The 18,823-nt window shown below is 31.2% G+C and overlaps 2 protein-coding genes and 1 long non-coding RNA gene across 3 annotated transcripts; 2 read left to right on the forward strand and 1 right to left on the reverse strand.

The window, feature by feature from the left end:
- Positions 1–2,964: 2,964 nt before the first annotated feature.
- LOC108806640 (U-box domain-containing protein 29) lies at positions 2,965–4,576 on the reverse strand. The gene has a single exon (XM_018578805.2). It carries the CDS (start codon positions 4,397–4,399, stop codon positions 3,137–3,139), a length of 1,263 nt encoding a protein of 420 aa, XP_018434307.2. The 5' UTR covers positions 4,400–4,576; the 3' UTR covers positions 2,965–3,136.
- Positions 4,577–8,120: 3,544 nt separating this feature from the next.
- Positions 8,121–9,600, forward strand: LOC108807701 (uncharacterized; the record flags this gene model as incomplete). The annotated part of the gene is made up of 2 exons (XM_018579952.2): positions 8,121–8,729; positions 8,858–9,600. Coding segments are annotated over 2 exons (696 nt in total), but the record flags the coding sequence as incomplete, so codon positions are not given.
- Positions 9,601–15,745: 6,145 nt separating this feature from the next.
- On the forward strand, positions 15,746–17,674 carry LOC108810162 (uncharacterized). Its single transcript, XR_001942979.2, has 4 exons — positions 15,746–16,417; positions 16,782–17,242; positions 17,346–17,411; positions 17,508–17,674. It is a non-coding gene; the product is annotated as an uncharacterized LOC108810162 (long non-coding RNA).
- Positions 17,675–18,823: the final 1,149 nt, after the last annotated feature.

Genomic DNA, 18,823 nt, shown 5'->3' on the forward strand with positions numbered 1-18,823 from the left:
ATTATTATTGTTTCAATCTAATAATAAATGTATTGATCCAACTATTACTTTTTGTAAGTAAATTTTTTATTGTTTATGTTTAAATAGTATATATGAACAAAATATATGTAATGGAAAATATAAATAATGGAAAAGAAATAGAAAATATGAGTAAAATATAAGTAAAAATAAGTGTACAAAAGTGGTAACAAAAGTATAAGATTTCAAAATCAAAAATATTTTTGTTAGTATTTTCAAAATTTATACAATAATAAACATACATATTTTGATAAAATATGTAAACTAATAAATATTTGTAATAAATATCACTGCTCACACGCTCTCAGACCCTTCAGGACTGAGGTATATCCACATCCCCGTGATTCTCCTCCCTCTGGTTGTTCTTCGTTCTCGATGATAGCTCTTTGTCTCCTTTTCTTATTGCCGCAATTGTCCTTTCTGATATGAAAAGGAAGAAGAGGGCTTCTTGTTCACAGAACTGTCACCAGAAACCCATTCCTCATGCTTGATAGTCCCCCTATGAAGCTTCCCTTTTTTCCCTTATTGGTTTTCAACGCACCCACTATCGCACTGTGAGCTTGCACCGTCTTGGCTTTGTTTGTGGGGACTGAACCACAAGTGATTGCCTCCTTCATGGCATTGATGATAGTCTCAATAGAAGGTTTCATGGTGAGTGAGAGGAGGTGTATGGAGTATGGATGAAGAAGGTGTATGAATTAAGAAGGATGGAGTTGAGAAGGTGTATGGATGAAGAAGTATGGCATAGTGTTTATATAGACAAAATAGAAGAAGAAAGAGAGGAGACATTGATTTTTAATTTTGAATTTGGCTATGTTAAAATGATATATATGTTTCTCTCGTACTATTGTTTGCGAAGTGATTTTTCACAACGGAGCTCTCACGTTAAAAGTTAGAGCGGTTAATGTCATTGTTACCCTTAATGATTTTATATATAATTAGGAAAAAAATTTATGTTAATAATATTATACTTATATGTTATATTAGATTATAAATTAATATTGTCAAAAATATAAAGATAATTTTTTATATATATTGTATTATTATCTGAAAGTAATATTTTTAAAAAGTTGAAGTTAAAAACGAATTTTAATTTAACTTAAATTATTTATATGTTATATTACATTATAAATTAATATTGTCAAAAAAAAAGATAATTCTTACATATATTAAGTTGTTATCTGAAAATAATATTTTAAAATTTTAAAAATTCAAGTTAATAATACTATATTTATATGTTATATTAGATTATAAATTAATATTGTCAAAAAATCATATATATTGTGTTGTTATCTGAAAATAATATTTTTAAAAATTATTATAAAAGTTATTTGCGAAGTGTTTATTCGTAACAAAGCTCTCATGTTAAAAGTTAGAGCGGTTAATTTCGTTGTTACTTTTAATGATTTTTTATATAGTTAATTATATAATTAAAAACGAAATTTACGTTAATAATATTATATTTATATGTTATATTAAATTATAAATTAATATTGTCAAAACATAATATATATATATATATATTGTTATCTGAAAATAATATTTTTAAAAAGTTAAAAATTGAAATATAAAACAATTTACAATTAGATATTATTCAATCAAAAATATTTTTGTTGTTCTTCACATGGATACAGGCTACCGGCTTGGTTTTCCGAGTTTAGATGAGAGTTTTTGTTTACGCTGATGACAACAAAAAAAAAATTCAATCAAAAATATTTATATAAATTTATTTTTTAAAATATTTCAAATATATGAGTATTTTTAAAATTCCAACACAATATTTTGATAACATAAATAATAACTTATTATTATAATTTTGAATTAATAAATATTTAAAATAAAAAAAAACCACATAGTTTCACATATAGAAAAATCTAAATTGGGTAGTTCTTAATTTAGTTCTGTGAAACCATAATTGAATATTTGTGAAATTGATCGCACAACAAAAAAAAAACTCTTGCTATGATTTACATTAGAGTGATTTAGCTGAAAGTTGTGGAAATCAGGTAAATGGTTATAATGTTTCTTTAATTAGGTAAGTGGGTATGAGTCATTTGTGATATTACAATTTAGTCCGCATACAACTGTTTATAACTTATATGAAATATCTGTGTACAGCGTTGTTTCAGTTATTTAATTACAACTGGCCAAATGTGTAATTAACCTTTCTTTGTTTTAAACTATTCTTCTTCGTTGTTTCAAAAACCATTGAAGCTTTCATCGGTCTACAACATCGACTTTGTGTGGTGATCACATATCTGGATATTGACTGAAGAAAAAAACTAATCGGGTCTCAAAATTTGACTCCTAAAAGGCGGACCCTATTATTCCACAATATCTGATCCTCGCTGCAACTCCATGCTATGTCGCCGCTGCGCCACATATCTGGCCGGAAAAGTTGGTGTGCGCTCGGCAACCCAGATAAGCCAGCATTTTGGATTCTACATCTGAGTTAGTGATTTCTTTCTCTTTCTCTGTATTTTGTGTCTACGCTAGCTTTTCATCTCCTAAGACATCCAATTTTGATGCGACTTTAGCTTCAAATACATGTCGGAGAATCTGAGATTGGATTGGATTGGAATGACAATATATGTGTATTTTCCGGATAATTTTTTATATTACCGGCTAATTTGATAATCTATCTATACATATTATACCGGTGAGTTGGCTCAGCGACCTCCTCCATCGACATACACGGTGCATCAGAACCGAGATCGTATTTTGATCCGGTTTATCTCAAAATCATAGATTTCAAAGTTGGAAAATCTTATTTCTCAAATAGAAAAGTCAGTTACGTCTCTTACAACTCCACTCTTAAGATATCAATGATTTAACTTTTCTGTGTATTGTCTTTATTTATTTACGGTGAAGAGTTGAAGAAGAAAGAAATGACTCTGTGTTATCACAAACAAGAGAAATAAAAAACTATCTAGTGGTTATAATATAAAGATACAATTGGAATTACGAAAAAAAACAACAGTACCAAACAGTCACATACACCGGTTAGCTAATTAGAAAGTCTTTCTTCTATATATCATGCAAATACTCTTTACATTATCTACATTCAAAATAGTTGATAACATTTATATTTATATATTTTATTATAATAGTACAAAAATCAAATTGGCATAATATGAGTGGTCTTGGTCTCGTAAGCAACCAAATCGGAATTAGCAGATGGTTTAACCTTCAAAACCTTAATCACATCTTTAGCCATTTGTCTCACCATCGGCGAGCAGTTGCTCTGAATCACCACTAACAGCTTCGTAACGCCGTTACTCCTCTCCACCGTCTCCTCCACCCTCTTATCTTCCCTGAACACATAACAGAGACACCACAATATCGTAACGGCGTGCTCCGTCGCCGTCATCGAGACTTTCAACAGCTTCCTCACAACTCCCTCCACGCATCTCCCTCCGCAAATCTCCGATCTACCTTCTCGCTTGGACGACAAAGTCTCCAACAGTTTCAGCGATTTCTCCGTCACCGCGACGACGTTTGGTGTCTCCTCCTCCTCCGTCAGGAGAATGTCTTCGATCTTCGCGATCGTTCTCGCTGCGATTAGTTTCGATCTCACTCGTTTCGATTTCGCGATCGTGATAAGGAATGATAAACTCGCTTCGATCAAGTTAGGATCTGACTTTGTACTTATTGTGTTGACCACCTCCCTTAGAATCTCGTCGCGTTCTGCGATCATAAGCTTCGACTGTGTGTCTAATGAGGAGATAACCTCCAAAACCCTAACGGATTCGATTTTCGATTCGAGATTCCCGCGCTGGATGGCCCGGAGTATCGCCCTCAAGCAATTATCGTCACCATTGGCTAACATCAGATTCGATAACCGTTTCCGATCTTTCTCACTCCCTCCTTTGGTTATGCTATCCAAAATCTTGATCGCGAGAAGAACTAGCTTGATCTTGCGTGATCCTCCGGCGATGATATCGACGAGCATTGGTACCAGATCCTTTTTCACTGAGAGAAACGCTGATCCCTTCACGAATCGAACGATTCTAGAGAGAATCTCCAAACGGATCTCGTCGTCCTTCTCGAGGCTCAGTCTCTTCAACGACTCATTCACTTCTTCCATCGTCGGATCCGGAGGAGGAGGAGGAGAAGCGGCGGCGGCGTAACGGCCGACGGAATCTGACCAGGCTTTAATTAGTCGTTGAAGAGTGAGATTTGGAATAAACTCCTTAGTTCGGAGAATCTGCATAGTGGCGGGGCAAGTGTTGTTGCCACCGTCGAGCCAGCGCTGGATACTCGCACGGTCGTAAGTGACGCCGGTGCAGAGACTAACGGGAGATCTCATCACGTCGAGAGATATCGGACACTTGAAGAAGCTAGGCACAGTAATGTACGTCTCGGTTTCACCTCTCCCCATCGATTTCTACGTTTTGAAATTAATATCAGAGAAAATGCGGGAACAATAAAAGTTACAAAAAAGAGGGAAGGAGAGACAAGGATGATGATGATATTGGTAAGTGAAAGGTGGGGAAGGAAGTGAGTGGAGGTGGTTTTAAAGACAGAGTCGAACGCACGCTTGCGTCACCTTTCAACTTTTTTTTTTCTTCGTCATAATAATATTCTTACAATGTTAAGAAAACATTCGGTCCTAGTTCTAAATATTCGCCAGACATGACAGTTTCTTTCTTCGTATATATCTGGATGACTGGATATATACTATAGTTGTGTGTATAAATTGTTAACGAAATGAAAATCATTAACTAGATACTTCTTCTATATTATATATTACGTTAAGTTCACTCATCAAAAAAAAAATATAACGTGAAGTTTTAGAGGAAACAATTGTAGTAGATGATGATATTTTAAAATTGTAATAAAAATAAATAGTTTTGTCTATCTTCTTGCATTCTATTTTGTTAGAGCATTTCCAATGCAAATTCCATTTTTATTCAAAATAGAGTAAAAATAAAAATGAAGTTAAAATGCTTTAATTCTACTACATTCTTCACTTCACAATGGAATTATGAACAAACAAAAAATAGATTACTAAATTTATAGAGTAAATTTTAAAATGAAATGAGATATAAAGTTGAGTTAGAGTATTTGTTACTTCATCTTCGTTTTTATTTATTTTTGGAAAAAAATAGAGTTAGATTAGAGATTTCCTTACTGATAAATTTTATTCATGTATATAATAGATACTATTTTAAATTTACATAAAAAACTTTCTTTTTTGCAGCAAAAGATCATTTTAACTCAAATTTGAAATTAACTAAGTAACAGGATAGGAATATAATAATCGATAATAACTAATGATTTATAAAAACATTAATATTTTGACTAATAAAATTTCCATAGAATTTTCCGCCTGAAATTCATATGTGCCTTGAATGGCATAATTCTTGTATTTTATACAAAATATTTAGAGATTCAACTAATTTTTGTTGGTCGTTTGAGTCAAAATTCAAAGTTCGTCTGCTGGCGAGTGTCTCTCTCGGTCAAATGGCGTAACCGTTAGATCTGTGGTTTTGACGAGAGCTTTGACCAACGGTGCTAATGTTCATACACGTGTGGGTTAGGAGGCCACAAGCGTGTGGATAATGATGGGACCCATATTATGCACGAGGGCCTCCGATCTCGTCGAGGGCACAACGCCCATGGACTTGGTCCACGTCTGTCTTATTTTAGTAATACATTTCTAATAGAAAAATAAAGGGTTAATGAATTAATATATAGAAACCAAACTATCATATAAAGCAACGTTATAATATTTGCGTTAACGCAGAACAAACTCCGAGTCGGCAAATACATATATATATAGAAGCTGATAGTATTGGTCATAGAGAATTATACTTTTGACATTTAAATGTGTTAAATCTTAAATGTCGTCAAACGTTAACAATTTAAGTTGTGTTGTAGCTTCCACTACGGATAAAGAAAAAAAAAGTTGTTATTCGAGTGAAGATGTTTGATTCGGGGTGGAAAGCAAAAGCGTTTTCTTTCTTGTGGATTGTCGTTTTCTGGTTACTAATATGTTTGTTAGATAATTTAACTTGTGATGAGCAATAATGTATTCTATAGATTAGAAAAGTATCGTCCGAAGACCCATAACATTTTAGCTGTCTCAAACGTATAATATGGTTAGACTGACTAATTGTCTACTGAAGATGTATAATTGCTTAACTAATTAGGAATTGCGTGATTATATAATTATTGAAAATAATGCAAATTCAATGGATTTAAGTTGGTCTTTTCAACCACAGAGTGGTGGACTAGTGGTGTTGAGGCAGTTATAACGCCGATAAAGATCCGGATTCGAATACTCCTTGTGGCCACGGAATGCTTTACGCCTTCCTCAAATTTAAATTTAAGCGCGACATTAGTGTTAGACATTTGGATAATGGATATTAGTAACGGCTGGTTCCGAACCAGGGATGACTACGGACCTAAAGATTGCGGAAAGCTACGGAAGTGACTATAGACCTATGAATTACAGAAAGTTACGAAAGTATCTACGAATCTACGAGTTGCGGAACATCCCTGTTAAAAAAAAGTTGGTCTTTCTGTTTATTTGCTAATTGTTGCTTTATTGATCACGTACGGTTGTGCCATTACATAAGTTTAAAATGACAAAATAAAGGTTGTATTTAATAATAGCATCTCCAAAAAAACTCTAAGTTGCAAAACCCTATATTTGAAGTTTCGAAGTATTATTTTCCAAAAGTAAAACTTTAAACCTAAACTTCAAAATTATTTGTAATTTACTATATAGTTTTTATATTATCATAATTAATGTAGATCCATAAAACTTTTATAAATGATTAGAACATACATAAAACATATTACAACAAAACTAATTAGTGAAATCTTACACTACAATATAATATTATAAATATAAATATATAATTAAATATTAAAATACAAGAAAAATACCACATTATTCTTTAAAAATCATTTCCGTAATACTCTATATTTGGTTACATAAAAATTGTTTGGATAATATTTTAGAGATCTTAGAGGTTCCAGAGCAATTTGACCAGACCATTAGTATTGTTGTTATATTTGAAATGTGTGTAACAATTTTTGTATTCATTTACTTTTTAAATTTTTTTATTAAGTTTCTTTTGTCATATAATTAGCACATATATAAAAAGACTACATCAATATTAATCAAAAAAAAAGATACACGAAGATATAAAATTTTACATAGAATACATAGCTAAATACTTAATTATGAGTAAAATATATGATTTATTAGTGCATTTGTTAAAACATTTTTGTAATATTGTTGTTGTGTGGATCTAGTTTTAAAACATTTTAAGTCTTATTTTAAGGTTTTTATTTAGTCTTACGTGTAAAACTTAAATTTATGAAAACAAATATGAAATGTTATGAGATATAAATTTTTAAGAAGATTAGAATGATAAAAAAAAAATATCTAAGAGTCATATAATGTAATTGCAATGACAAAAATGCAAATAAAAATGTGAAACTTCAAATTTAAAATTTTGAGTAGTGACACTCTATATTTAAAATTTCACTAATAAAATTTTTAAATTTTAAATTTTAAATTTGAAGTTTTGAAATTTCTTTTTAAAGAATAAAAATTTTTATATTTGAGGTTATAAAGTGTCGTTTATTTTTCTAAGTTTTTCTCACTTATAAGCGTGGTTCTGCTCTTTTTCTCTAGTATTTTCAACTGTTTTTCCATCTCTCTTGCTCCATCGATTTATTTTTATTTTTTTGTAAACTTCCACTGATTTTTTTTTGCATGAATAATTTAATTGAATGATCATATATATATATATATGTGTGTATGTATATGTATTTTTTTTTGTCAACATATGTATATGTATATATATATATATATATGTACTCTATTACTCCTACGTTGAATTTTAAAAATACATAATTTTTTTTTATGAAACACTAAACAGATGATATAAAAATATTATTGTTTTTGTTTGGTGGATGATGAAAGCAGGGTGACCGAAAGTTGCTGGCCTAATCGAAAAATCAAACTTAGGTGTTGAAAATATTTAGGGCAATTGCAGTGTATATACATAGAAACAAAGTTAATTAGCTGCCCAATAAAGTACTGTGGCATTTTAATATATACCGTTTATAACCCTATCTAAAAAGCACGACCTCGAAACCTAATCCCTAACCCTCTCCCCTCTCTTCTCCTACCTTTCCCCTATCTCCTCCTTTACCACCATCGCTTGCTCCAGTCCTGCCGTCGCTTCCGGCAGCTCCGACGACACTATCCACCTCTACGACCTCCCCTCCGCCTCTTCCTTAAGCTCTCTCCTCGACCACAACCACACAGCTTCCATCACCGCCCTCTCCTTCACACCCTTTCCTCCCTCTCCCTCCCTCGCAACCTCATCTCCGCCGCAGCAGATGGCTCCGTCGCCATCTTCTACACCGACCCTTTTGTCCTCCTCAAATCCTTTCGTCCTCACAAGAAGGCGGTCAACAGATCTCGCGATTCACCACTTCGGGAAGCTCCCGCTGGCTGTTACCGTGACGAGTGCTTTGCGATGTTGAATCTCGTGAGGGGGAAGAGGAGTTTTTGTTGCAGGTTGGGGCACGAGGCGAGTCTTGTCAAGTTTGATCCGAGTAGAGAGAGGTTCTTCATGGTGGTGAATAGTAAAGTTGGTGTTCATCAGTCTGAGGATTCTAAGCTTCTTCTTGAGCTTGATAATGGTAGCCGTAAGCGTATACTCTGTGCTTCTCCTGGTGATGTGAGATTATTTCTTTTACTTATTAACTTGTGTTTGAGAATTTGTACATGTCTAGAGTAAAGTAAATAACTTTGAGATTATTGGCTGAAAAAAATCTCATTTTTTATGTGGTTTTGATTTTGAAACAGAGTGGGATTCTGTTTACAGCTGGTGAGGATCCGGCAATAACAGCTTCGGACACAAATAGTGGGAAGCTTGCTTATTCTGAGGTCTGATGATGTGGCTCTCCTTGTCACTGTCTATCTCTCCTTTGAATCTTCAAGCGTCTTTGGCTTCTGTTGGAAGTGGGTTAGGTCTGTGATGATGATTAAGAGTCAGTTCAGTAAACGACTTTCTTGTTTGCTTGGTGGTTTCTCTCCGGAGGTGGTGTTCTGAATCGGTCCCATTGCTCTATAAGGGCTCTCGGGTTAAATGGGTGTCCACGGTCACGGGTTGGATGGATGGAGGCAGCAGTCTTCATATCATCTCTCCGAAAGACGGCATCGTCGATCTCGGGATACTCCTCGTGCTGCTGGTTTGAGCTTCTTGGGTAAGTAAGTGAGCTTGTGGTTGTGATTCTTTGTAAATGTGGAGGCTTGTGGGTATTAAGGAAGCTGTAGGAGCCGGCTGCATCAGGGTTTGAGCCGCCCATCTCTCCGTCTCTCGTGGCAACCTGACGCTTGTTCTGCTTTCGCCTTGTCCTCTGGTTCTTCCCCGCTGCGTTGGTGTTTGGTTCAAAATTCAGTTCTCAACTTTTTCAATTTGGTTATTGTGCGTGTCAATGTTCTTTGTTTAGTTTCAATTTTTGCATTCTGCTACTAGTCTCTGTGTATCTTCTGTGGCAAACTCAAAAATTCTGAAATAATATTAACATTTTACCCAAAAAGAAAAATTGCTCACCCAGCTCGTATCCTATATGCACCCTACTATCACAATAGGTTTGTAGCTCTGGGGTATCGTTGTAAATCCATCCTCCTCTGCCCGGTACTGTGCTTCATAGGCATTTGAATAGTGTTTTTTTATGTATAGATGCGCAAATATCTTTGGTTTTGTGTTTTTTTAGCCAATTTGGCCAAATATTTATTAGGAAACGGCTGAAATGCTCGCTGACTCGTACGAAACCATTTAGTATTTTGTATTTATGCAATTAAGTTACTTATAGTTAGGTCAAGTTTCGGTTAGTTTTAGCATAATTAAACAGGAACGATCATTAGTAGTTGTACTTGTAGCCGCTTAAAGAGCGTAAGATCTTAGCAACCCTTAAATTAAACATGTCCATGTTTTAAAGTGCAATGAATGGTAATTAAGTAGCATTTTTATCAAACTACAAATACTTATACCGATTTGTTCTTATAAGCATTTTACAGCAGACGAATTTAGTGAGTATATATTAACCCGTGAGCATATAATATACTAATCGCATAAATAGTAGGGTAAATTGCACCGAAAGAAAGTTAAAACATAATGATGCGATGTGTATCATTGTCTACAATTAGCAATTATGGAAAATCCGGAAACAAAATCCGCGCCAATTTTATAGTCTAGTCTCGTCTTTTAATAATTTTACCTTATCGTCTTTTCATCCATTATTATTCTTGGGGGACAATAATTTTCGTTTGTCCTCATATGTAAGGACTTCACTCTCGTTTTTCTTTGCATGTTTGTATATAATTGGGAAATATGGATTTATCATCAATAGAAAAGATGTTTTGCTACAGAAAACTACAAATGTGAAATTGGTAAAAAACGAGATTTACGTCCTATTTTTGCTTATAGCATGTTTTCTACTAATACATATTAATGTTTTTTTTGCCACACCAAAAGCAGGCATAGATGCCTTCATAAACTGGTGAAGTCTTCATAAACTTGAATTCACAACCTACCTATTTTGCATGTTATGAGATTTGGTTTTCAAACTTCATGCATGATGCAGAAGTAACCCATAAAATCTCAGCTCCTCTTAACTCATCTACTACAAACATAGATTGCCGCTAAGATAACCACATATGTTTCCGTGAATTTACAATTTATTTTATGACACTAAAATTTTTGCTTATAAACATATATGGTTCTGGTTAAATGGCAAAAATCAATTATGCATGACGCGTATTCAAAAACTAGCTCTTCATTATATTGATGGTCTGAATAGCTCAAAAATATAGGGAGATGGAGATATTAAAAAGAATTGAGTTCCAAGTGTGGCTGGGTTCAATGATGGGTTTGAGGACATACCCATGAATCGTTAGGATGGGGTTCTCATTTCCATGAATCCAACTTTTAAATTTTTAAAAATTTGATTTTTTATAAAACTATTATAATGTTGCATATTTAATTAAAACAAATACCAAAACATGTCAAATTAATACATTTTATATAAATAAGTTTATTAAACTAATTTAAAATACCTATATTAAAAATAAATTTAAATTGATTCAATTTATTATTTAATTTTGTAAAAATACTTATCATAACAAAAAAATTGTATTAAATACTTTTTTAAAAATTTTGTATGGGGCTTCATAAAACCAGAACCATATATGTTGCTCAAAAAAAAAATTCTCAGGAACGGTACTAGCTAGGTTTCATATTATTCAGAGGTTGCCAGGGGCAGAGGCAACTAGTTTGCATCACATGCAAAAAAAGCAATATCCAATATCATGTTTTTTTTCTGAAACATGATCCGATTCAAAAAACAATTTTTTAGTTTGGAATATTTTATGATTTTTTTTTCTTACTAAATTAATTCAGTATTTTTATAAAAACATATTTGATTTTTTGGTAAGTTTTTAATATTTTCTCAACAGAGTTTTTTCTATAATTAAAATTAAAAATAGATTTTTAAGTATAATTGATTTGTCATTAATATTTTGAATTAATTATTAAAAATTAAAAAAACATGTAACAGTTTTTTAAAAAAATAATACATGAACTAGAGGTTAGTTATATACTATGATATTTCATATATAATTGTTTATAGATAATATATTTCTGTGAGTTTCAAAATAAATAAAATGATAATGTCTAGTTGTAGATATAAAAGTTTAGCATATGTCAATAATTTTATTTTTTGTGTATAGTTTACAAATTTTAACCCCTTTTGATAATCAATTATAATTTATTTAAATAAAACCGTTTTTAATAAAAAATCTGTTAATCTACTAATTTAATATAATTTTGTCATATTTAATTTATAGAGAACATCTACTTTAGTATAATATAGACTATAATAAAAAAATTAAAAAATAGCATAGAATTTTTATTTACTCCTGTTTTATGATAAATTTTTAATTATTACTACTTTTTAATAAGATTACATTGCCAATTAACCAATTATATATAATGCATTATTTTATAACATATATTAAATATTTTGGTAGGATTTTATTAGATTTTTCTCAAAATATTTTGTTATAACTAAAAATATAATTCAAATTTCTAATTAGAATTGTTTTATTATTAATATCTTTATTAAATTATTAATTATTAAGATTTAATGTAAATAATCAAATATGTCACATACTATATATGACTTGTTAAGAGTAGATAAGAAATAGAACTCTAAATTAATAGATTAGATATCATGTTCCCATCCTAAGTCAACATCACCCAATTCTTAGTGAGTTATATGTGTGTATGTGTGTGTGTATATATACATATATGAATTTTTAATAGAATTTTTGTAACGAATTTATCAGATTTGACCAGCTTTTCTTTTTGATGTTCAACTTCAGCACTAGGTACTGTTATGTTACACTTACATGTATGTGGGCGTTTGTGTTTTTATACATGCATGTCAACCTTTCTGTATGTGGGCGTTTGTGTTTTTATGTTGCATTCTAAAATCTATTTAAAAATATAGTTTATTAGTTTAAGTTTGCGGTGACTTGTCCAAGGAATTATCTAAAAGAGAAAAGTTTAAGTTTACAATTAACTATAAAAAAAAAATTTCAAAAAAAAAAACTATATAAAATGTAAAACCAATCTTCAAAAATAAAATAAAAAACTATAGAAAATGTATATATGTCTTATCGATAACAAAACCAAGAGAAGCCGATGAATATAAAAAGCATCTAAAAACAAGAAAGTATGAATGTGTTGAAACTATAGTTTAGCTGTAAAATAGATTGGATTCCTTTTTCTTGGCCCCTTCTTCTCTTTTTATAGATCTTTAGAAATGAATCATAACGGTGATATGATCTCCGCCGTTATGATGGTTTTTAATGTCTTTGTTTTCTGTACGTTTTGCTTTGACTAGCAAAACTCAATGTGTGAGGCTTTTGTTTTTACTTTGGGACCTTAACCGTTGTAGGCTTATTTTTTTTTTTGAACTTTGGTGATAGTTGGTTTGGGCTCCATTACGTTTGAGCTGAAATCTCGAACCGGATCTATCTGTAGCAGGGTGAAATTTGAAAACCGGCTCCAACAATGGATAAAACTAAACTGATATTGCTGTTACACTGCCACTGTAGCATATTAACATTATAAACTTTAAAAGTTGGAGTGATGATAATATAATTTTAATGATGAAGATATTCACACTCTACGGGTAATTAAGGAAGGTGATGAGAGTAAAATGAGGAAGTGTAAAGCAAAATGGGTGATAATGATAAATTTATTCGCGTGCGATTACGAATAACTCGATAACAGTTCAATTTTAGACTATATCATAGAATAAAGATCATCCTTTTGTTCCTTGATATACGGGATGCTTTTAATCACACTTATATGTAATCAAGAGGAGCAGAACTCGAAAGAATCAATTATCAAAGGATTGTTGAAACTTGAAAGCATTTCGCACGTACGAAGATTATACGTATACATCTTCTACGTCTCGCTATACATATGTAATGCAGGTATTTGTAAAAAAAAATTGCTTGGGTCGAAAATGAAAATTAACATGCAAATTCAGTCACGTTTTCATCATTGAGATTCAGATTCGAAACCTTCTCGATACTCTTTCTATACAAGACCAATGAATTAGTGATACAGCTAAATTGTATTATTTTATCAGACGTTTTAGTTGAAAATAAACACAAAGTATCGATAACTATACAGCTATAAACGTATAATTATATATACATTTATCTTTAACCCACATAGTCTGAACTGTGCTTGAAACAAAACATATCAAAGCAGTGTATTGATGTTCAATTTTCTTTATAAATTATTCATATGCATGAAGAATAAGATCTCCAGTAATGTGTCTTACATGCTAGAGCTATTCAAAGTTCTATCCATGTGAATTCTAAAATTACATATATGTGTATATGTAGATATTAATATTATTGTTTGATTTTGGGATATCTAGTTCTACGGGAATCCAATCCAAAAAAATTAAACTCTTGATTTTAAAAATAATTTAGTTGGATTCTCCGTAAAATTCGAGGTACAAGATTTTAAGAAACTTTAGATTAAGTTTTTTCGTAAAATTAGAAATCCCACAGTTAAACAATAATATTAGTATCTACATATATGTTTATATGTAACTTTAGGATTCCAATGAGTAGAATCTCCTATTGGAAATGCTCTTATATGTTTATACAAAGATATACAAAATTTAGTGTTACTTGAATCACAGACTCCTGTTAGATTCCATGGAATAAAACTTCTGGAAAGTGATATAACCATAATGGGTACTCTTATAAGCCCATTTAAAAGGGCTAAGATTTGATGATTAACAAAGCATGGCAATTATGTTTTATTTTTCTTGTCAAAGCAGAGCAACTATGTCTTAATTTCCACCGTTAATCATTTTCGTAATAAATAAACTAATAGTATCGAATTAGCATGAAAGTTGGTCAATTTTATTTTTATGTTTTTGTAAAAAGTTGGTGAAAATTAAGGACCGGATAACCGATGTGTTTGTGTATTGAAATCTATCTATGTTCAAATTCCAACAAATCTATATAAAATGCTGTAACAAAATGTCCCCTTAAGGACATGCATAACTATCTAATCTAGTATTTTGTATATATGCACACATACGGATATATATAGCATTACATATAATAACCATATCATATATATATGCATATATGAGATTACTAAAACTGATCCTATTTGAGTTTGTACTCATCTTACCAATAAATAGAGATCTCTCATGGTGTTAAGACTGTTAACTAGATATATAAACCAAACAATTCCAATATTCCATGTCTTTATTATACTAAAACTTTGATAATTAAGCAACTGGACTATCTTTGACAAAAGGACAAGTACTTGGACAAATAGTTGGCTCATCAGACTCTACAAGTGGCACGAACCATATAAAAATAAAATCTAAAGACAAGAAACAAATACTGAGAATATAATAAAAAAAGGGACAGATGAACTTGTTCCCACTTTCTATCATCTTAACCTTAACTTTGGGGACTGGGGACCCAAAAACCTTCTTCGTTGACCATCCATTTTGCTATTATAAATAATTAATTCTGACAATTCAATGCATTATACTAACATTTTCTGTAACCATTGTGTGATAGAAGGTATGCATAAGATAGAACCCTACGTTTGAAGTTGGTGAGAAAAAGTAAATATATTAGTTTTGGCATTTCAATATATACTATTTCAAAAGTTACAGGAAAATCATTTACCTCTTTGTCGAGATATCAGAAGTGCAAAGTGTGCTAACAAATATATTAGCTAAAACTTTTTTTAAGTATATATATATATATATATATATATATTTGTTTATTTATTAATGCATTCTTAACTAATACTATAAAATAATAAGAAAATGTATCATAAAGAGATTTAAAGAAATAAAAAGGAAACACATGTCTCACAATGCTAATATTCTTGCTTTTTCGTTTTAATATTATTCATTTCCTTATAGTCTGCTTCGCATGTCCCCCGGTTCACCTGACACTGCATATATACAAAACATTAAATTCCAAATCCATGATTTTATCATACTCCATTTTATATAAAAAGGGACACAAAAAGAAGAAACATTTATTTATAAAAAAATGTTTACGCAAGTGATTGTTCAGTTCAGTGATTCAAATCTATTTATATATAATACACTTTTTTCTCTCCTTACGCCACATCAGATGACACGCTGGAAACTCATGCTCTCTGCGTTCGCCACGTCGGATTAATGAAGTGGAGTTTGTCTTCTTCGTGGGCTCGCGTGTTGGGCTTCATCTGTATACTGCTGTGTGTTTTGTCTGAAACGCAGCGTTTCTTATTTTGTCGTTTCATCAATCTCCTTTCTCCGCCGACCACCTTAGACGATTATAGGGTTTCCATTGATTCATTCGTCTTCTTCCTCCTGATCCAGCAATCGATCAGTTACGGATTCATTACTATTGACCTCAGTCCTTCACCGTCTTCTCATGCTTCACTCCTTCGTCCTCTTCGCTCCGACGATCTACATTCCGTAACGATGGACGTTTCATCACCATTAACATCGTTCTTTAATCCATGGACTCATACCAACCACAATCGATCAATGAATGCTTCTTATTTGGATCTTCACCTATAAAAAGGGCAGACTTCACCTTTCAGAAATCATCCTCTCGATTAATAATATCATAAGAAACTCATCTTCTTCGATTTAATGTCTCAGTCATCCATCATGCTCTCTGATTTGAAGGATGGCCGTGTTCTTCCACTATGTAGGTGCGATTGCTGAGGTTCTCGGGATCGTGAAACTGAGAAGAGGTGGCGATCTGATGGGCCAAGACATACTCCTCCTCGACGCTAAGGTTGTTCTGTTCTCTAAGCTCTTTATCATCGTCTGTTTTGGAGAGATCACGACGTTGATACTCTGAGTTATCAAGCTTATGTTTTCAACAATTAAGTAACTGTTACTAATGTTGTCATTGAATCAAAGCAGTCCAGTATCCATCTTCCCCTGCCTTTGTTAATTACCCATTCCATTTAGTGTATATATGAACTTGAATCGAGACCTCCTCATAACTCAGTGTTTATTTATGTGAGATTATTTAGATATCGATTTTGTTGGTTGATTCTGTTTCAGTTTGTTGTTTTATTGATTAACAAAATTTTAGTTTGAAATCTTTTTTTACGTGGTAGATAGATTCTGATTGTTTGTTGATATTATTTCAGTTTATTCGTGTATTGATTATCAACATCAAGGAGCTTTCTCCTGCTGCTTTGGATATGACCATGGTTTTAGACAGTAGACAAAACTCTAATGAAGGTGAGTCCCAGGGAACACTATCAGGAAGTGATCCAAAACTTTCACAAACAAGAAGGGAAGACTTGCCATTTGCACCTAAAGCACAGAGCTTGCAGATACTGGGTCATGCCCTAGGATATTACTGTTACATGAAAACACAATAGCAGAGCCCTTGCATCAGATGATAGCATCTTCAGAGGAGACTTTGATTAGAAAGTGGCATCGAACCAGAAGTGAAAGCTATAGTACAACGATAAGGCAAAGCTTAGTGTTTCTTCTCCTGCATTCTTCATCTGTGTGCATCATAAACTATGTTTACACGAGCAATAATGTCAACAACAGTGGTGAACAATGTGCCATCGGTACACTACCAACTAAACTGAATAAAGTAAACGATACATTACATATCTTTTTTTACAGTCTTTTTTTTTTACACACAATTCTTTCAACACAGTTTGATATGATTTTGAATATGGTTTCTACTACAAAAGAGAATTTATGTTGGGAGCTTGCGTGAAGGAAGTGTTGTTGTTTACCACGATGCATCATTCGTTAAGGTTAGTCACATTAACAGTCACGTACAAATCTTATTTTTGGTTGATTTATAAGAATCTTCACTTTCCTTATAAGATGATTTTGTTTTGTATAAGCAGCTGTGGTTTTAAAACACCACGACAAAAAGCAGAAGAAAGTTTTTGGTTAAACAACTGGCAAAAAATGTTTGTATGTAATTATTTTCTTTTGAATTCATTTTTCTCCTTTTTCCTGTTTTCATTACGTTTTACTTTTTAATTGTACCATGATTGAAAGAAATATGAAAACAAATTAATAAAGTATTTAAATTTATTTATTTACAGAGATAAATTTAATATTAATTATCTATAAACAATAACTTAAATTTAAATTTAAAATATAAATATAAATGATACAATTATTAGGCTCACTTTTAAATTAATTTAATTAGACATTTAAATTCATTTATCATAAATTATATAAAAAAACTAAAACACATTCTCTTAACTGATTATAATAATAATATCATTTTTAAAAAATATAAATAGTAACATTGTAATTTATATACATTAACATCATATATGATAATTGATGTTAATATTTGGTATTTTCACATCAGTTTTTAATAGAATGATGTGAATTGTAAAATTAAATAATGTAAAAATATCATACATTGTTTATAATAAATGCAAAATTTTAAAATAAAATGTGTTAAATAACAATTATTTTGTAATGGGTAAAATAATATTCTCACTATGAAGAATAAATAATTAAAAGAATCGCTTATTATAACAAGGCCAATTTTCTCAAATAGGTTTATTTTAATTTTTTTTCATAAAAAGAGACCCCAAAAAGAAAATGAAAAAATAAATTTATTAAAAATGCACAAAAAATTATACCCTATATTAATAAATACCAATAACTAAATAAATATTTTATTTTTTTGAATTATATGTTTCAAATTCGAACTTTTTATATAAAAAAAAATCCGATCTTTTTAATTGTTTTTAGTTTTTTTTTTTGAAATTCGAATTTTTGAAAATATATATTTTTTTTTATAATTTCAAACCTCAGACCTCACTGATAAATTTTAATTCTAGACTTTACTCCTTGACTCCGATAACTCTAGATCTAGATTAGTTAACTCTTGAAATATAAATATATTTACTTATTTATTTATCTGTTTAATAAAATATTTTGGTCACTTCTGTTCTTACAGGCTAAATTTGTGACAAAATAAATTAGAGCTGTCATAAAGTATTTATTTTTATAACAATTACAAAAAATACATTAATTATATGTCTTCTCTTCTGTAGTGAGTAATCGTAACAGGTAGACAATTGTGATTTCTTTCTATTAATCGCATGAATATAACACTACAGATATAAAATAATTAAAATTTGATGTGTAAGTAAAAAAGTTTCAAAATAAAATTATTACAAAATGCATCTATAAT

The sequence above is a fragment of the Raphanus sativus genome, chromosome 6 (genome assembly GCF_000801105.2).
Source record: "Raphanus sativus cultivar WK10039 chromosome 6, ASM80110v3, whole genome shotgun sequence".
Taxonomy (NCBI): domain Eukaryota; kingdom Viridiplantae; phylum Streptophyta; class Magnoliopsida; order Brassicales; family Brassicaceae; genus Raphanus; species Raphanus sativus.

Bases quoted from the DNA above. Each gene is read 5' to 3' on its own strand.
- LOC108806640 (XM_018578805.2), bottom strand. From the start codon at position 4,399: ATGGGGAGAGGTGAAACCGAGACGTACATTACTGTGCCTAGCTTCTTC.